Source organism: Erpetoichthys calabaricus, chromosome 1 (assembly GCF_900747795.2).
Source record: "Erpetoichthys calabaricus chromosome 1, fErpCal1.3, whole genome shotgun sequence".
Lineage (NCBI taxonomy): Eukaryota > Metazoa > Chordata > Cladistia > Polypteriformes > Polypteridae > Erpetoichthys > Erpetoichthys calabaricus.
In genome coordinates this window covers 192,334,796-192,354,535 of record NC_041394.2, presented here as the reverse complement: position 1 = coordinate 192,354,535, position 19,740 = coordinate 192,334,796, and the positions used below count along the sequence as shown (strand labels likewise).

The 19,740-nt window shown below is 36.3% G+C and overlaps 1 protein-coding gene across 1 annotated transcript in view; it reads left to right on the top strand.

Moving 5' to 3' along the window:
• The first annotated feature begins 425 nt into the window (after positions 1–425).
• LOC114658458 (ubiquitin carboxyl-terminal hydrolase 15-like) overlaps positions 426–19,740 on the top strand; it is a 190,725-nt gene continuing 171,410 nt past the window's right edge. The window contains 2 exon segments of the mRNA XM_028810532.2: positions 426–532; positions 16,290–16,417. Of these exon segments, the coding sequence (XP_028666365.1) occupies positions 444–532; positions 16,290–16,417 (217 nt within the window). The 5' untranslated portion in view covers positions 426–443.

Genomic DNA, 19,740 nt, shown 5'->3' with positions numbered 1-19,740 from the left:
TCCAGTTGTTGGGAGATGTTTTTATTATCTAGACATATAGATAACACACGTTTTTTTGTCTTTTAAAACGTATGTGGAAACATCAAGATGTGATCTTCATTTAAACAATATATAAGGTGATGAAAATGGAAAAAAACACGAGTCAACATACGAAAATTGAGACAGTAGCACATCATTCTGTACAACACTTTAAACATATCCTATAAAAACGAATAAAGTAAGAAAGAGTTACAATTAAGGAACGAACCGTAGCCTCTCTGTAACCAACGGCAAATTTACACCATCGCGCTCATTACTGTAATGTTTAAACCCCAGTGAGTGGGTCCTCTAACCGCAAGGGGGCAGTATCTCGAACAACAATTACCTTTTCATCTCGCAGGCTTCATCCGCACGCCGGTCTCTAACTGACTTCCCACAATGCAACGGGCATCGAGTGGGTAAACATGGCGGAGGGAGGAGCGGCTGATGTGGATACTCAACGAACTGAGATTGCAGCTCTGCTGAAGACTCAGTTACGGAAAGGAGACACCTGGTAAAGTGGCACTCAGCGGGTAGCGGCATGTTTGCATGTACTCGGAGAGACCTGTCACTTACTTACCAGCACGTAGGCAGGGGGCGCCGGCTTAAAAAAAAAAGCCGGGCTACTGATACTGAGTAAGACATTCCTCAGGCGACAGCCGGCAGTTCATGCACACTTCTGTACGTCAAGGGTATCTGTACCCACTGTCACTCGCAGAGCTACAGGCATAACTTCTCAATGTCATTTTTATGGTGTTTACCAGTTTCATTTATGTCCTAAAAGTACAGTCCCTAAGAGTTTTACGCTTGCCTTGTCCTCATGTTGAAAACAAATTAGTACTGTCATACGTCCAGTTACACAAGCCGTAATAAACGTATGTCTTTAAAGGAATACTCACTGTGATCCTGGTTAAGTAAAATGTATGTATAGGATACGCCTTTCTGTCATGCGGAACTTCTGTGAGCAGAATATATCTAGGGATATTTGATCACTGCGTATTTTTGTTGGTTCATGTACGACTTTGTCTGTGCACACATTTCAATAAGCAGTTAATTTTTACACGAATAAACTATCGATTATTTCCGAAAACATTTGGTTTATGTATTGTTTTAGCGTTAAATTACCCCGAAGGCGAATCCCTCGGAAGCGAATAATGTAGAAACGCTAAGTTTACGTTTATGAGGAATGTAAACTGGGTCCAAAGCTACGTGATGTTAGTCTAGCTACTGGGTATGCACATTTATGTGAAAAATGTAAGTGATTTGGATTATTTTTAGTTCGTTAATATTAAAATTATAAAAAAAAAAAACCTGATATGTAAGCTTTCATCAGGTGTACCTGAAAATATGTAAACCAGTACGTATTTACATCTTTGGAATTCAAAAACCTTAATGCATTTATTTCGCCATTTGTTTCTGTAAAGGCTAAAATAAAGATGCATCTGGAGATTTCTGAAAACATGCATATGTTTTGTTAGTAATCTTCAACATATACATGTTAATATAGTTGTCATTAATGTGCTTCAAAACAAAGCTTTTTTAATCTTTTATTGAATTTAGTAAAAGCATATAACATTCCATACAATCAAGTCAGAGAGGAAGGCCAACAGCCAGAGTAAAACTATTGAGAGTAGTAAAGAGAGAGGAGTCTCCCCCCAATTCCCCCCACCCCAATATAAATGTTTATTCTAAAATATTATTGATTAGGTCCTGCCAGGTTTTAAAATAGTCTCTCTAAGTGAGAATTAGGTTTTTTTCCAATTTCAAATAGTATATAATGTTAGTTACCCACTGATTTAAAAGAGGTGGGTTAGGATTCTTCCACTTGAGCAAGATAAGTCTACATGCTAGTAGTGAAGTAATGGCAATTACGGTTTGTTTGTCCTGCTTCACTTTAAGCCTGTCTGGGAGTACACCAAACACAGCTGTTAATGGATTAAGAGTGATTGTGACACCAAGGCTGTCTGATAGGCATTTAAAATTTTTTGTCCAGAATGATGTTAATTTGGTACACACCTAAAACATGTGGCCTAGTGAAGCTGGGACTTGATTGCAATGTTTGTTGGTTGGATCTTGCCCTGGAAACATTTTGGACAAATTTAAGTGAGATAGATGTGCTCGATAAAAGATTTTAAGTTGAATAATTGAATGCTTTGTATATATGGAGCTAGAGTGAATTCTGTGCATGGCTGCCTTCCTCTCCGTTTCTGAAATGTTGAGTAAGAGATCCTTTTCCCACTGTACTCTGGGATCTTTAAAAAGAAGGACTTTGAAATGTTTTTATATATTATAAAAATTCTGTCTGAGTACCCAAGACTGATCAATATCTCTTCTGGAATAGAAATAGGTGGGAGGTGAGGAAAATTGGACAGCTTTAGTTTAGCAAAGTATCTAATTTGGAGATAGTGAAAAAATTGTGTTTATGGGAGACTAAATTTGGAGTGTAATTGTTCATAGGATGCAAAGACATTATTTATATACAAATCCCTAAATGATTTAATCCCATTTGTTTTCCAACCATTAAAAACTGCAAGTTCCAGATGGTGGAAAAAGGTGGTTATCATGTAAAAGTGCCACAGATAATATTCTCGATATATAGAATATAAAGAAGTACTGCAGGATTTCATTTCTATTGCAGACCAAGCTAGTGTGTGTTCATCTATTTGTGTCAATGTCCTGGTTTTTATATCTTGTATGTTTGCCGCCCAGTAATAAAATTGAAAATTAGATAGAGCCATGCCGCCTTCTGATTTAGGTCGTTGTAGGGTCGCCTTTTGAATGCATGGGTTTTTTGAATTCCAAATAAATGAGGTTATGATTGAATCTAATTTCTTAAAAAAGATCTGTTAATGTATATGGGGATGTTTTGAAATAGGAACAGAAGCTTAGGGAGGATATTCATCTTCACGATGTTAATGCTCCCTGCTAAAGTAAAGAAGAGTTAGACCATCTATTCACATCTTGTTTAATTTTGTTCATGCAAACAGCAAAATTTTGTTGAAAAAGAGCTTTATGTTTAGTTGTGATGTTGACCCCTGGGTATTTAAACTGATCTGTAATGATAAGATGGCCAATCTAATGTTTTTTGCTAGAGAATTAACTGGAAAAATCAAAAACAAAGCTTTAAACATAACACTTTAGTAATCTCAAGTAACGTGATCAGAAAGTGTAGAATATCGACATAGCTAATTAATGTTGTGTCACATCTAGAAATGTGACTGATGACAAGTTGCTAAAATAAAAATTCTTAACCAACCAACCTTTATTTTATATAGTGTTTTTCAGTAGTGAACAGCATCTCAAGACACTGCAAATATAATTGGCTAACTCTTTTGTTCTTTTCTATGCAGTTGGAACTTGGAGATTAAAGAAATACTCCACCCAAAAAATATTTTTTTTATATGTTAGTTACCCTGTGTAGTTTGTAGTAGCAGCTGAGAAAAAAATATTTTATTTTTCGTGCAGAATGTAAGAAAACAGTTTATTATATAATGGAACATAATGGTAACCCATTCTGTCCAGAGACAAATTATGTAAACATATCCCTGGAAAAAAAGTTGTCACGTAACTTGTGTCTTGTAATCCACATGTCAGTTGTCCATTCGTATGCTCACAATGTGCAAAATGCATGCATATTTTGCTAAAATATTATTACTTCTGGAAAAAAATTGCATACAAGAGAAACAGGAAAGACGCATTCTCATAAATGATAATAACGTGTTTGAATTAAAGATCCACATCTCCCCCTCATTCATTGTTTTAAGAATCCTGTCTTGAAGTCAAACACATACTATTACGGTAATGTGTCTTTCCTATTTACCTTGTTAAGCATCCTTTTACATTAGGATGTTTTATAACTTGAAATAACAACAACATGTTTTCTATAGCACATTTTCGTGCAAAGGATTTAGCCCAAAGTGCTTTACAAAATGTGAAAAAAGTTACAAGAAAAGAAAAATAACATTAAATGAGAATAATAATGTATAAGTAACATTCAAAAATAAATCAATACACTCTTAATTTCCCAGGTGGATTTAAGAATTGCTAGTCCTAGCCAACACCTCTTTAAAGACAATAACTGCCTAATTGTGAGCCAAAAGGTAAGACACATTTAAAAAAAATAAGCACCAAAACAACATTAGACAAATTAGGAAGAGACAGGAATGTTGTTTGGTGCAGAAATGTACCTTTTGTCATAATTTAGTTTTAAAGCCACTAATGAAACGAGTTAGGGTAACGGGGGCTGGATCCAATCCTGGTAGCAAAGGAATCAAGGATCTGGTCAATTGCGTTGGCCTACTCATGTGAGTCTTCATCTTTTCCTAATGATTGCTTGCAGTAATTAACTAGCCTATTGTTACCTGGTTCTTTTTTATATGCTGCCATATTTTATGGCTTCCAGCCTTTACCAATTTCTCTGTTAGGTAGTACACAACATAGCATTTGCACACATGCTTAATCTAATAGGAGGATGCAGGGAGTCACTTTGGGCTCAAGGCAAGAACCAGCCCATTGCAGGACCCATTTACAAAAACATCATAACCTGCATGTCTTTGGGAATATGGAAGGAAAACCGGACTGCACAGAGTAAATAATTTTCAGGCGTGGAAAGAGTGTGAAGGTTCCATTAGGACAGCAGCTAAGTGAAGATTTCAAAACATAGGACACTTTAATCAGTGAGGGAGGCAGCTTTAACACACTGTGTCATTCTTCAGCCCTGTCAGCAATACCTTCTGAAAAATACACAGTAAATGTTATGTTCAGTATATACCGTAACATTCTTGTGAAAGAGAAATAGTGAGTTTTAATCCTCTCCTCTAATCTCTTAATAGTTTAGTCTTTTGTTAATTTTACCTGTATCTGGTTTCTGACTTCACAGGTGAATATTTTAGGAAAATAAATAGTAGGTTGTGTGTTAGCTCACTGGGTTGTTCAGCATAATGGCAAAAGCTTAAGTCCTAGGGAAAATAGTGCTTTGGTGGTAGGTTCAGTTGCTGAATGTTTTTATATTGAATTGTATGAATAATGTTAAACAGGGAACAGAAATAATACATTATGTACAGTGTAATCAAATAGTAAAGCAAGGTAAGCGTACATCCATTTCATATGTATCACGCAGGGTACATTAGCTACATAAATGGACCTGTCTTAATTTTGGGAAATGCACTCTGGAAAGGTCGTTCCACTTAATAGTACCACTGCAAAGGCACAATGTTGACAAAATAACTCCAACAAAGACTCGTTGTGAAAGTAACAATAATTTTATACGTCGCTTGTATTCAAGAATCATTTGTCACACACTCCACTTCAGGCTCTGCTGGGAAAACCCATCAGAAAGTCAACAGAGTTTAATGCAGTAGCTAGATAAAGCACTCCTAGTGCTCCATTAGCATGTAGAAAAGAGAAGTCTGAAGGGTGGAACATTATAGGGTTTCAGTGATTTTGGGTTTTTATAGGGTTTCAGTGATTTTGGGTTTTTCAAGTGCCATGGTGAGGTTAGCACTTTCTATAACTTTAGTATGATACTGTTTTGGTACAATAACCTAGTGAATGTTTAACTGGGAGTTTCACCTTTTTTTTGTTAGGGTTTCATGGGAGCAGGTCATATATAAATACAAAACCTATTACATACACAGACCACAGTGATGTATTGAATAACTGATTACACTTCATGGCTATAGTGATGTATGTTCAGCACACAACCTACACAGGCTTTTTCAGTGAAACTAGAAAAAGAAATAAAAACAGTGAAATGCAAGTTATGTTGCTTTTATTTAGCAAAAAAATATGATAGTGGGGTAAGCAAATTTACTTAACATAATTACTTAAACTAAATAATATTAAATTCAAATTTCTTGATAAGTCAATAACTCTTAAGAAAAGCAAGATTTAGTGGCTTGATATAAAAGCTTTTAACTGGCTTAGATTTCATTTTTTTCAGTTGATGATTTTCCTGTCACTCTTTTTTTTATGAAAATGTCTGTTTGCACTAGTTGATTTTAATTGACAACTTAAGCCCAGATGATTTCTCCTTCATGGTCTGAATTTCAGAGACAGATGTTTGTATTACTTACAGAAAAGCAAGTATTTCCTTAGAGGTTTATTTTCTTTTCTTGCAGACATCCCATCCTTTGTTATATCTATTGTCCAGAACTCCACTTAAACTCTTCACTCACTTAAAATAGATGTCATTCCAAAGCATTGCACTCTCATGAAAGAACACTTAGGCTAAATCTGCATTCTTTAGCTTTGCATTTGTTAAGCTATGTAATTATAATGAAAGTATAATTATTATTTCCTAATATGTACTCCTGTTAGTGTAATATTGATTTTGTTGTGAAAAGTGTTGCTCAAAGTACAGTACATTAATTTAATTCTAGTCTTAGGGAATGCAGTGAAGCACACAAGTTGAGTTGCTGTATATGTGAGGTATATGCATAAACAGAGGAGAAAAAATGAAACCTTAGTGTGACTGCTTTTCAAACAAACTTATTCTCCAAAGAAATGGCAGTGAACAGGGACTCGACTGGAGTCTTATATTGTGAATTCAAGTAAAGGTTATACAAGTCTGATTTGCAGCATAAAAATTTGATATTAGATGAAAACTGATTACATCTTCCAGACCCACTTTATTCCGAGCTGATTCACTGGGAAACTGGAGCCTTGTTAGTTTGCTTGATGTTAAATTTATTAGTTAATCAATTTGTCATTTCAGAGCATGCAGGGCACTGGAATATCCCACATAACTCCAGTGTTCTGAGTCTCCATCATATATGGCTATGTATTTGATTAAAAACCAGTGAACAACTTGTTAATTGGACAAGCTTTCTGCTCAGAGCACTCTTTCTCTGTGCTCATATGTGCCTGGGATTCCAGTGTTGCATTAAGTAAGCATGCCATGTTTTTGTTTTATCTGTTTGTTGTGTAATCATTAAATGCAGTAACATTCATTTAAGCAATAGCACTAGTTTTAAACATTTGTGTTATGTTCTACATTTTTACATTTTGCTTTTGAATTGTTGGCTGCAGAGGTTCCAAGATACACAGAAATAAAAATACAAACAGCTTTGCTGCAATATTTTGTGAACATTCAAAACGGTTAATATATGCAGCTGGCTGCTGGCATTTTTCATAATGCCACCTACTCCTCTTAGATCTCCAGTATCAAGCACTGAAGCAAAATAATAGCATTTAATGTCTTCTTCACCATACACTTGAAAGTAAAAAGGAACATTTTCAGGATTGTTGTGTTGTTGTGGGTGTTCTGGTAAGCAGAAGATTGAAAAGGGCACTGTATAGAAATAGCAGTCAACACTATTAAGTGGAATCATTTATTTCAATGTGTCAGACCTAAAAGAAGGAATACATCTGTTATTGTTAATATAATAAAAAAGACTTTAATTGGGGTGTTCTGACAAGCAGAATTGCAAAAGTAAAAGGCTAGAAGTTCTACTTTATATGATGAAGAAAGTGATGTTTGTCAATTTTTATCATCAGTATGCCTCTATGTACATTTGCGTTGTGAACTTTGGTAGCCTCTTCCCAACAATGCTCTTTTCTGTTTTGTATAGTGGATTGTTGTGTATAAAGTAATGAACTGTATTGTAAGGCCCACTTTTTTTTTTTAATATTCTTTTGCATCACAGAAGCAAGTGCATCTTAGCACATATCCAAAATGTATGCTGATTGTCATCAGGTGAAGCATGAAGATAGATGTAAGATTCTTCATATGAACATACATAGTCTTGGTCGTACGTGTTCTTTGTATTTCCACTTTAGTATTGTAATATGTATCATATTAATGTATTGAATACAACAAGTTTGCGAGATTGTGAACTTGTAATTATAGTGTTGTCATGAAGATTTTAGCAAGAAACTAACACCTTATATATGATTTCATATATATATATATATATATATATATATATATATATATATATATATACACACACACACATATATATTTTATAGTGTTCACACTTCTTGTTTGAGTTATTTTCTATTAAAGGCTAAGTAGTACAAGGCAGTTATGAGTTAAGATATCTAGTCCTTGTAAATGTTGCTACAGTATTTTGAAAACACAAAGCAGATCCTGTATCAGGAATGCTTTCAGTATAAGATATGATCACCATTAAAATGTGGCAGTAGAACATCTTTTGATCTTCACCTACCACTGACACATAAGGAGATCTACTGTCTATGGCTGAAGGCATTAAGTTTGAAAAATAAAATACAGAAGAAACCATTCATGTGGTCCTTCCACTTTATGCAGCAGAAGCCAACAGAGGACCCCCTACCCAGAATAAAATGTTGTGGGTATAATGCTTCAGTAAGGAAGTGAAATGTATGCTGAGACATGTAGATTCAGTAGGTTTACAGCCTTGCCTTGTCCAGAAAAAAAACTGGGGATTGAATAATACTACTCCCCCATAGCTCCAGTGTTCTGTATTCAAATTGGGGAGTATACATATTTTCCTAAGGAATACAATAAAATAATTAGCATTTTTGTAAGTGATACATTTTGTCAGCAGGCAAGAATTTAGGACCATTATTCCTAATAGACAAATGGGATTATGCCCCAATTCTTTATAAATCTTTCCTGTTGCATTGTCTCAAATAGGACATTGTAATACATTACCATAAAGGTGTTATCAGGTCAGACGTTACTTATAAGGTGGATAATGAGGCATTGAAACAAGAAGCTATTTTGTGTGGATTTGCCATGGAGAGATGACATAGAAAACAGCATAGATGCAACCGATTATTTTTGAAGTTCATGCGTATGTTTGCATGCTTATTAGCTAGATAGATTACTTTAGCTCCAGTATGTGCACACACTGCCAAAAGTGTTTTCAGGTGGACAGAGAGAGAGGTTGGGAGCATGCACTGGTACAACAAATTGTCGCACCCACCACACAACAAACCACTTCAAGATCTCAATTTAGAACCTGAGTGCAGCCATGCAATGGATGACACCTCAGCAATGGACAGACATAGACAGATTTGTTGGTACCCTTATAGTTCATTGAAAAAGTGTTGTATCCCTCTTGAAAAGTGTTTAAATGAAGTGTGTGTTCCATGTATACCTGCATGCCTTCAGTATGTCACTGAGTAAAGCAAGGTAAGTAAGAAAAGAGATAAAGTACTGCTTATTATACAGTGATATTGTTTTTTTTTCCTTTTTTTTTTTTTAGTTTTTATTGAATCTATTAAAATCATATAACAGTCCAAACAATCAAGTCAAACTTAACAAAACTAAAATAAAGTAAAATCAGCCCTCACCCATGAGAAAGAGAGGAAGGCCAACAGCCAGAGCAAAACTGTTACGAGTAGTAAAAAGAGAAAGGAGTCTTTTTTCCCTAATATAAATACTTATTCTGAAATGTTATTGATTAGGTCCTGCCAGGTTTTAAAAATGAACAGATCTCTAAGTGAGAATTAGATTTTTTCCAATTTCAAATAGTATATAACATCAGTTACCCACTGACTTAAAAGAGGTGGGTTAGAATTCTTCTAGGTGAGCAAGAAAAGTCTACATGCTAGTAGTGAAGTAATGGCAATTAGGGTTTGTCCTTCTCCACTTTAAGTCCATCTGGGAGTACTCCAATCACAGCTGTTAGCTGATTAGGAGGGATTGTGATACCAAGGCTGACTGATAGGCATTTAAAAATTTTTGTCCAGAATGATGTTAATTTGGTACATGTCCAAATTATGTGACCCAGTGAAGCTGGTGCTCGATTGCAACGTTCGAAGGTTGGATCGTGCCGTGGAAACATCTTGGACAATTTCAAACAAGGTACATAGATGTACAGTATAGAGCTAGAGTGAATTCTGTGTGTGGCTGCCTTCCACTCCATTTCTGAAATGTTGACTAAGAGATCCTTGTCCCACTGTACTCTGGGATCTTTAAAATGAAAAGACTTGAAAATGTTTTTATATATTATAGAAATGCTGTTTGAGACCCCAAGACTGATCAATATCTCTTTTGGAATAGAAATAGGTGGGAGGTGAGGAAAACTGGGCATCGTTCATAGGATGCAAAGACATTATTTATATACAGGTGTCTAAATGATTTACAGTGATCCCTTGCTATATCGCGCTTCGCCTTTCGCGGCTTCACTCCATCGCGGATTTTATATGTAAGCATATTTAAATATATATCGTGGATTTTTTGCTGGTTCGCGGATTTCTGCGGACAATGGGTCTTTTAATTTCTGGTACATGCTTCCTCAGTTGGTTTGCCCAGTTGATTTCATACAAGGGACGCTATTGGCAGATGGCTGAGAAGCTAGATTGCTTACTCTTTGCTTACTCTTCTCTCTCTCTTGCGCTGACTTTCCCTGATCCTGACGTATGGGGATTGAGCAGGGGGGCTGTTCGCACACCTAGACGATACGGACGCTCGTCTAAAAATGCTGAAAGATTATCTTCACGTTGCTATCTTTTGTGCAGCTGCTTCCTGAAATGACATGCTGCATGGTGCTTCGCATACTTAAAAGCTCGAAGGGCACGTATTGATTTTTGACTGAAAAACAAACTCTGTCTCTCTCTATCTCTCTCCCCCTGATCCTGACGGAGGGGGTGTGAGCTGCCGCCTTCAACAGCTTTGTGCCGCGGTGCTTCGCATACTTAAAAGCCAAACAGCCCTATTGATTTGTTTGCTAGAGATTGTTTTCTCTATCTATGTGACATTCTGTGCTCCTGACACGCACTCCTTTGTAGAGGAAGATATGTTTGCATTCTTTTAATTGTGAGACAGAACTGTCATCTCTGTCTTGTCATGGAGCACAGTTTAAACTTTTGAAAAAGAGACAAATGTTTGTTTGCAGTGTTTGAATAACGTTCCTGTCTCTCTACAACCTCCTGTGTTTCTGCGCAAATCTGTGACCCAAGCATGACAATATAAAAATAACCATATAAACATATGGTTTCTACTTCGCGGATTTTCTTATTTCGCAGGTGGCTCTGGAACGCAACCCCCGCGATGGAGGAGGGATTACTGTAATCCCATACGTTTTCCAAACATTAAAACTGTGTAAGTTCGAGAGGGTGAAAAAAGGTGGTTATAATGTAGAGGTGCCACAGATAAGATATTCTGTAACTTAAAGTGCTTTCTACATTGGTTCCATATTCTGAGTGAATGAAGGACAATTGGGTTGTTACTATATTGGCGATACCTTGTATTTATTGGAGTACAAAGCAAGGAATATAAAGAAGTGCTACAAGATTTCATTTCTATTGCAGACCAAGCTAGTGTGTGTTCATCTATTTGTGTCAATGTCCAGGTTTTTATAGCTTGTATGTTTGCCACCCAGTAATAAAACTGAAAATTAGGTAGAGCCATGCTGCCTTCTGATTTAGGTTGTTATAGGGTTGCCTTTTGAATGCATGGATTTTTCGAATTACAAATAAATGAGGTTATGATTGAATGTAATTTCTTAAAAAAAGATTTGTTAATATATTTAGGGATGTTTTGAAATAGAAACAGAACCTTAGGGAGGATATTCATCTTCATGATGTTAATTCTACCTGCTCCAGTAAGGAGTTAGACCATCTATTCACATCTTGTTTAATTTTGTCCATGCAAACAGCAAAGTTTTGTTGAAAAAGAGCGTTATATTTACTTATGATGTTTACCCCAGGTATATAAACTGATCTGCAATGATAAAAGGGAAGATGTATAACCTAATGTTGTTTGCTAGAGAATTCACTGGAAAGAGCACTTTTGTTCAAATTAATTTTAAGTCCAGATACCTCTTGAAATTCTGTTAGGGTTGTAGGCACAGACTTTTATGGATCTGATTTATACAGTACCATATCATCTTCATATAGTGAAATTTTCTGTTCAAGTCCTTCTCTGATTATCTTTGATGCATTTCGAAAGTAAATAGCCAGTGGCTCAATGGTGATTGCAAATAACAGTGGTGACAAGGGGCATCCACATTCTAGTTTGAAGTAGTCTGAAATAATGTTGTTAATACAAACTGAAGCTTCTTGACTGGTGTACAGTAGTTTGATCCATGCGCATATGTTTGGGCCAAACCCAGATTTATACAATGTGTCCAACAGGTAATCCCATTCAACCATATCAAATGCCTTTTCTGCATCCAAAGATAAATTGATCTCTGGAGTGTTAAACTTCGTGGTTGAATATATTACATTAAATAGGTGTTGAAGATTGGAAGCCAAATGTCTACTTTTAATAAATCCAGTTTGGTCTTGTGATATTACTGAAGGGAACACTTTCTCAGTCCTTTTAGCTAGGGCTTTGAAGCGTATCTTATCATCATTAGTCAGAAGTGAGATTGTTCTGTATGATGCACATTGTAGTAAGTCTTTATTTTTCTTAGGAAAAATGGTAATTAATGCTTGGCAAAAGGTTTGAGTTATCTATTTTTGTCTCTGGCTTCTGTAAATGTTGCTAATAAGAGGGGAGCCTAACTTAACTGAAAATGTTTTATAAAATTAAGCAGGGTAGTCATCAGGACCTACTGTTTTATCCACTCTGAAGTGAGCTTGTAGAGTCTAATAATTCTGATAATTTCAGAGATTTATCCAATTCCTCTGTTCTTAGAGTATGTAGCTGTGGTATCTGTAATGTATCAAAAAGTACATTATATTGTGTCTTGAGTACTTTAAACTGAGTAGAATATAACAACTTACAGTAGTCTCTAAATGTGTACATTATATTTTCATGTCCAATGATTCTATCTCCGTCTGTGGTAGTGATTACTGATATTGCATTGTGAACTTCCTGCTTATGGATTTGTTGCGCTAAGATCTTGTTAGCCTTCTCTCCGTGTTCGTAATAATGATGTCACAATTTTAAAATGAGTTATTCTGTTTCTTTTGTTGTCAAGTGGTTAAGTTCTGATGGCTAAGCCTGTCTTTTCCTAAAAAGTGCCTCATTTGGAGACCTGGTATGGTCTTGATCTATTCTGGTAATACTGATTGACTCTGATGCCGTCTTGGTTTCCGATTTATTTTTGTGGGAAATATGTGAAATAATCTGTCCCCTTAAGAAAGCCTTCATTTTCCCAGAGTATTCCTGCAGAAACCGAAGAGGATGTATTTGTCACTAAAAAAAAAATCAGTTTGCTTGAATATAAATTCTGTATGGTTCTCGTCCGCTAATGACGGAGTTAAGGTGCCAGCTGCGAGATGAGTATGTGAGGCATAGTGATGAGAGCTCCATCATCAGAGGGGCATGGTCAGAGATAAAAATAGTGTTGTATTTGCAAGATTTGATTGTGGGCAAGAAATGGTTATCTATAAAGAAATAATCAATTCTTGAGTAACAACGATGTACTGGTGAGAATAAGTATTATGCTCTTAAGTATGGATTTAGAAATCTCCATGGGTCTGATATGTTTAATTAAAAACTGTGTAATTGTTTTTTCAATATTAGATGCTGTCACCTCTGAAGCTGAAGACCTATCCAGATTTGGATTTAAAACACAATTAAAATGTTCAGCCATTATAATTTTATGAATGTTCAAGTTAGGAATGGATGCAAATACGTTTTGGATGAAATCTCTTCATCCACATTGGGTGCATAGATATTTATCAAAATCAATTTACAATTAAATAAATTACCCATAACCATCTCATATCGCCTTCCAGGCTCTGATACTACATCTGATACTACAAATGAAATTGTTCTCTGAATTAAGATTTCCACACCTCTAGTTTTCTTTGTATAGTTGGAGTGGAGAATTTGGCCAGTTCAGTCTCTTAGAAACCGAAACTGAATCTTGCTTAATAAGTGGGTCTCCTGTAAAAACACTATCTTGGCGTTTAGACCTGTTAGGTGAGAGAATACTTACTTCCTCGTTAGTTCATAATCCTCTGGCATCCTCTCACTTTCCAAGATTCCATTTAACAATCTAGTTAAAAACTCCACTGCCATCTCTCCTAAACCCCTCCATGCTTTCATAGGTATGTCATCTGGACCAACGGCCTTTCCATTCTTCATCCACTTCATAACTGTCCTTACTTCCTCCTTGCTAATCTGTTGCACTTCCTGATTCACTATCTCCACATCATCCAACCTCTTTTCTCTCATTCTCTCCTTTCATTAGCCTCTCAAAGTACTCTTTCCATCTGCTCAGCTCACCCTCCTCGCTTGTGAATGTTTTTCCATCTTTATCCTTTATCTCCTTCAGATTGACTCTTCTGCATAGGATATAATCTACCTGTGTGCATCTTCCTCCACTCTTGTACGTCACCCACCGTTTTGCAGTCTTCAGTCTCCTTCAGATTGACTCTTCTGCACAGGATGTAATCTACCTGTGTACATCTCCCTCCACTCTTGTACATCACCCTATGTTTCTCCCTCTTCTTAAAATACGTATTCACCACAGCCATGTCCATCCTTTTTGCAAACTCCACTATCCTCTAACCTTCATTCCTCTCGACACCATACCTACCCATCACCTCCTCGTCTCCTCTGTTCCCTTCACCAACATGTCCATTGAAATCTGATCCAATCACCACTTTCTGTCCATCAATTCATCCAACTCACTCCAGAAATCTTCTTTCTCATTTATCGCACACCCAGCTTGCGGGGCATATGCACTAACAACATTCATCATCACACCTCCAATTTCCAACTTCATGATCATTACATTGTCTGACACTCTTTTCACCTCCAAAACACTCTTGACATGCTGTTCCTTCAGAATAACCCCTACACCATTCCACACAATGAATTTGAATCCACCTTCGATCCACCTGGCCTTACTCATTTAGTCTCTTGCACACACAATATATCAACCTTCCTTCTCTCCATCATATCGGCTAACTCTCTCCCCTTACCATTCATACTGCCAACATTCAAAGTTCCTACCCACTGTTCTGCTCTCGTTACCTTCCTCCTCTCCTCCTGCCTCCGGACACGTCTCCCACCTCTTCTTCGGCCAACAGTGGCCCAATTTCTGCCAATACCCTGGTGGCGGCTGTTGTTAACCTGGGCCTCAACCGATCCGGTATGGAAATTTGTATTGTTGTCCGCATATTGATCTGGCAAAATTTTATACCAGATGCCCTTCCCCATTTATCCAGGCTTGTGACCGGCACAAAGAAACACACTGGATTGTGCATCTCCTGTGGCTGGGTTCTGAAAGTATATAATTTTCTTATAAGGATGTAATTGACTGTAACATCTCAGCATTCAAGTATCTCCTGCATTTGTATGAAATTCGAATTAAGTATTAAACTGGCAGATTCTTATTGTAATTGAATTGAAAATAAAAAATAAATGGAATCTGGTAAGGAGCGAAGTATACAATGAGGAATTATGTGAGGATTTCCTGTTCAAGGCAGTTTCCTTAGTTTTATAATTGTCTTTGCAGCTCAGTTGATGTTTTGGAACTTAAGTGGTGCCATTACGCATTCCCTGTTTAAATTTTTTGAAGGTTTATATATGTGGCTTCTTTGTGTTCTAAATTAACAAAGTTACAATTGTGTACAGTTAAAAGAAAGATTTATTAGTATATTTTGGCAAGCACTGAAAAAGATAAAAAAAAAATTTAGGGAGAATGTTTTATAACATTGTTAATTGTCTTTGTCAGTGTGAGATGAAAACATGACCAACTTGTAATTTCTTCTTTATCCTTTTCTTTCCTTTAGGCCAAAACAATTTAAAATTTGAATAGGTTGTTAAATTGTTGTATAATTATGGTTCCTAATTATGTGAACTGTTCTGAGATACCTCATCATCATTTTCAATCATTACATTCCAATGAGTAAAGTATCTTTTAGTCCTGAAATATGTTACTTCTTTTTCTGGGTTCACAAAGCTTAGCTACATCTGTAATAGTGATACCTGCAATGGTTTTCTGAACTAGTTTCTTGTGCATTTGATAGTCTACTGTCTTAAGCTTTTCTTCTTTAAAGGTCTTTTTTTTAATTTTATTTTCATAGTGCTCAGTGGTCGGTGATCTTGTACGTTCATCATCAGTTTTAGAGAAATATACAATAGGACTGTGACTTTGCGTTGTCAATACCTTGTACATGATTGCTTCGTCACTCACTAGATGGCTTAAGGAGATAAAAGTACACACCTATTATTTTTTTGAGAAATAACACAATACCTTCACAAAGTAGCCCAGTATGTTTCTTGATGTGGCATAAATAATCTTCTATAGATAGATTTTACTATCTGCCATAGATAACAAAGAGCTGCTACTGTCAATGTATAATTTGAATAGACAAAATTAAGAAATTTAAAGAGTATACATTGCTATTTATTCATTTATTTATTTTTGCAGGTATTTGGTAGATAGTCGCTGGTTCAAACAGTGGAAAAAATATGTTGGATTTGACAGCTGGGACAAGTACCAAATGGGAGACCAAAATGTATATCCTGGTCCAATTGACAATTCAGGGCTTCTAAAAGGTAAAAACAGTATTTTAATACAAGAGTTGTTTTTTTTTTTTTTTTTACTTTAAAGGGGCTGGCATTCTTATAATTAATCTTTCTAACAATTAAGTTATAGATTCCAAAATTAGATTTTCTACATTTGGCAAAACAAGTAACAGAAGTATCATTGCTTTAAGTGGTTTTATTTATTCTACAGCTTTTTGTGTGTATATATATTTACATTATATGTAATTATTTAAAAGGTGTAGTATCCATGGGGTAGTAAAATATTTTATTAAGTGCAGTACAACTTGAACATCAGCCTCAAGAAATATTGCTGTTGTCAACTGGTACATGCATACTGTATATAGTACTATAATCCTGCAAAGGTTTTTTGAACGTCGTTGTTTTACATATCTTCATCTCATCTTTGTATTATTGAAATTATAGACAAAACCAGTTATTTGCTATCAGATATCTTAAAGTTAGAAGCTGAAAAAGTATGTTTGGAAATAGTATCGAGACATCCATGTAGTATCAGATTTACATATTGTGTGCCTTGAAAACGTGTTTATCCTTCATAATTTTTTTCATGATTGAAATATTCTTTTTGAAAAAATTTTGTGGCAGTATCTACATGAGACTTGCTGATAAACTGCAATTTAAGATGATCTCATAGATTTTCAATATGATTTAAAGTTAGAATGCCTACTGGGTTACCCAAAGAGATAAAGTCAGTTGAAGATCCTATGATGTTGTCTTGGAAGTGTGCATTGAATCACTGTTATTGTATTAAAACTTCTTCCCCAGTTTCAGTCTTGTGGAAGAGGGGGGTATGTTTCTGTTTAGTATTTGTCTCTAATAGTGCCTGAATGAAATTATTTTTTAGGCCTCTGGCAATATTAATATATGGAAAGTATTAGTTTTCCTGATTGAAAAAAAAAGTGTGTAATGTGTTTACATGAACATATTTAATTTATCATTTAAACAGATTAAGTAACAGTTAATAATAACATTTTTGCAGAAATGTTACGGTCTTTAGAAAATGTATTCACAACACTAAAAATAGGCAAACGCTTTAACTTAAATCTTGTTGGTACATTTCCTTGACTCATTTTAACTCTCACACTATTTCTGTGTCTTCGTCTTTATGACAACAAGCAGAGTCATTTGTTTCTACATAAGAGAAGTCAAAATTGCAGTATTTTCATTCTACCAGTAGTGTAAGAAGCAGAAATTTTGAAAGAATGGCAAATTGTAAGTTTTCATTCGCTAAAGTAAATAACTGGGGATATCAGAAAGAATGATTTTTTAAACTGCCTGAAACATTGTAAAAAAAACTATATTTTAGCAGAAACAGTATTTTTATTAAAGTAGTAGAAAACAGTACTGACTCTTAAATAATAATAGCAGAATGAAAAAATATTTCTTTCACCAGTTGAAAGATGAAAAGAAAAGAAAATGCTCTCACAATAACATCTTGAAAACAAGTGGAAGTAAATTTGCTTAAATAGAATTGCAGGTAAAAATCATTATCATACATAGTCAAACCTGATTAATCCAGTTCAGGGTTACAGGGGGCCAGAGCCTATCCAGTAGCACCTAGCATGAGGCAGGACAGAGCACCAGTGTATCACTGAGTGCCCTCACATATCCATCCATACTTGCACTCAACTGGAATCTCTATTTGAACTAACCTGCACATCTTTGAGGAGGTACGATGAAAAATAGAGCACCTAGAAGAAAATCTGAGGAGACGAAGGCGACCGTGTAAACTTGCAATTTATTTATAATCATCTTCTCACCAACAAAGTAAAAGAGAACATAAATCAGTTCCTTTTGTTAGCGTTCTGCTTGTATGAACTTTAGTAATTTTTGGAGCTGCCTGCCGGATTAATCACTGGTTTAATAGCTCTTCTCATTGACTTCCTGTATACTGTATAGAGCTTGGTACAGGCATGTAACTTGCAAGGGAATGTCAAGGTAAACATGATTCTAATGACAATATACAGTATGTAAAGTCTATTAAAAATGTTTTTTTCCTCTACAGCTTTTTGTACAAGTAAAGCATCTGTACTTTGTAAGGATGGTGTAACAAATGAACAGTTTGTTGGCCTTCGTTTGACAATAGCAGCTACTGTAAATTCAGAAGCAGCCAGTCATCTTGTGAAGGCCTCTTATTTGCATAAAAATTGATTTTCTTTATCAATAAAACCATGTCTGTTTGTGCAGTTTGTTGACACAGGTCTTGTCCAATAGGATAACTGAAATGCTCAAAATATCTAATGCCAAAAGAGCACTGTCATTATTTGGACTGAGTGTTAGGCAAAGTCGTGGGGTCCAGCGGCTGTGGGGCATCTGTTGGTGAAGAAAGATTCATAGATCTTAACTTTGCTGACGATGCTGTGATCTTTGCAGAGTCAATGGAGGCTCTGATTGGGGCGCTCGAGAGACTGAGCGAGGATTATGAATGTGTGGGCTTGCGACTGTCCTGGATAAAAACCAAGATCCATGCCTTTAATGACCTCTTGGGCACAGCCATCAGCAGTGTGTCTGTTTGCGGAGAGAGTGTCAACCTTATCGAGAGGTTTACTTACCTTGGTAGTGACATTCATGCCTCTGGTGACTCTTCCAATGAAGTCAGTAGACGGATTGGGAGAGCATGGGGGGGTCATGAGGTTGCTGGAAAGTGGTGTGTGGCTCTCCCAATATCAATGCAAAAGGACGAAGGTCCAAGTCTTTAGAGTCCTGGTGCTTCCTCTCTTGCTATATGGTTGCGAGACATGGACGCTATCCAGTGACCTGAGATGAAGACTGGACTCCTTTGGTACTGTATCTCTCCGAAAAATCCTTGGGTACCGTTGGTTTGACTTTGTGTCGAATGAGCTGTTGCTCATGTAGTCCCGAGTGAGGCACATTACATTCATTGTGAGGGAGCATCAGGTACGGCACTACGGCCATGTGACGTGTTTCCTCGAGGGTGATCCAGTTTGTAAGATCCTCATTGTTGGGGACCCAAGTGGCAGGACTAGGCCAAGGGGTCGCCAAATGTAACACCTGGCTGTGGCAGATAGAGGGTCATTTCTGGAGGGTGGAACTGGACTGCGTGTCTGCCTGGGGGGGTTGCCAACCGGGATCCTGAGTTGTTTTGTCGTGTAGTGGGTGTGGCAATGCACTATACCAGTGCATGCTCCCCAACTTGACTTGACTTGAATCTCGATAAGAACAAGCCATTCAGCCCAAAAGTTTGCCAGTCCTATCCACTTAATTCTTTCAAAATAAAAAATCAAGTCAGATTTTGAAGGTTCCTTAAGTCCTACTGTGCATCACATTACACTACTTGGTAACTTATTTCATAT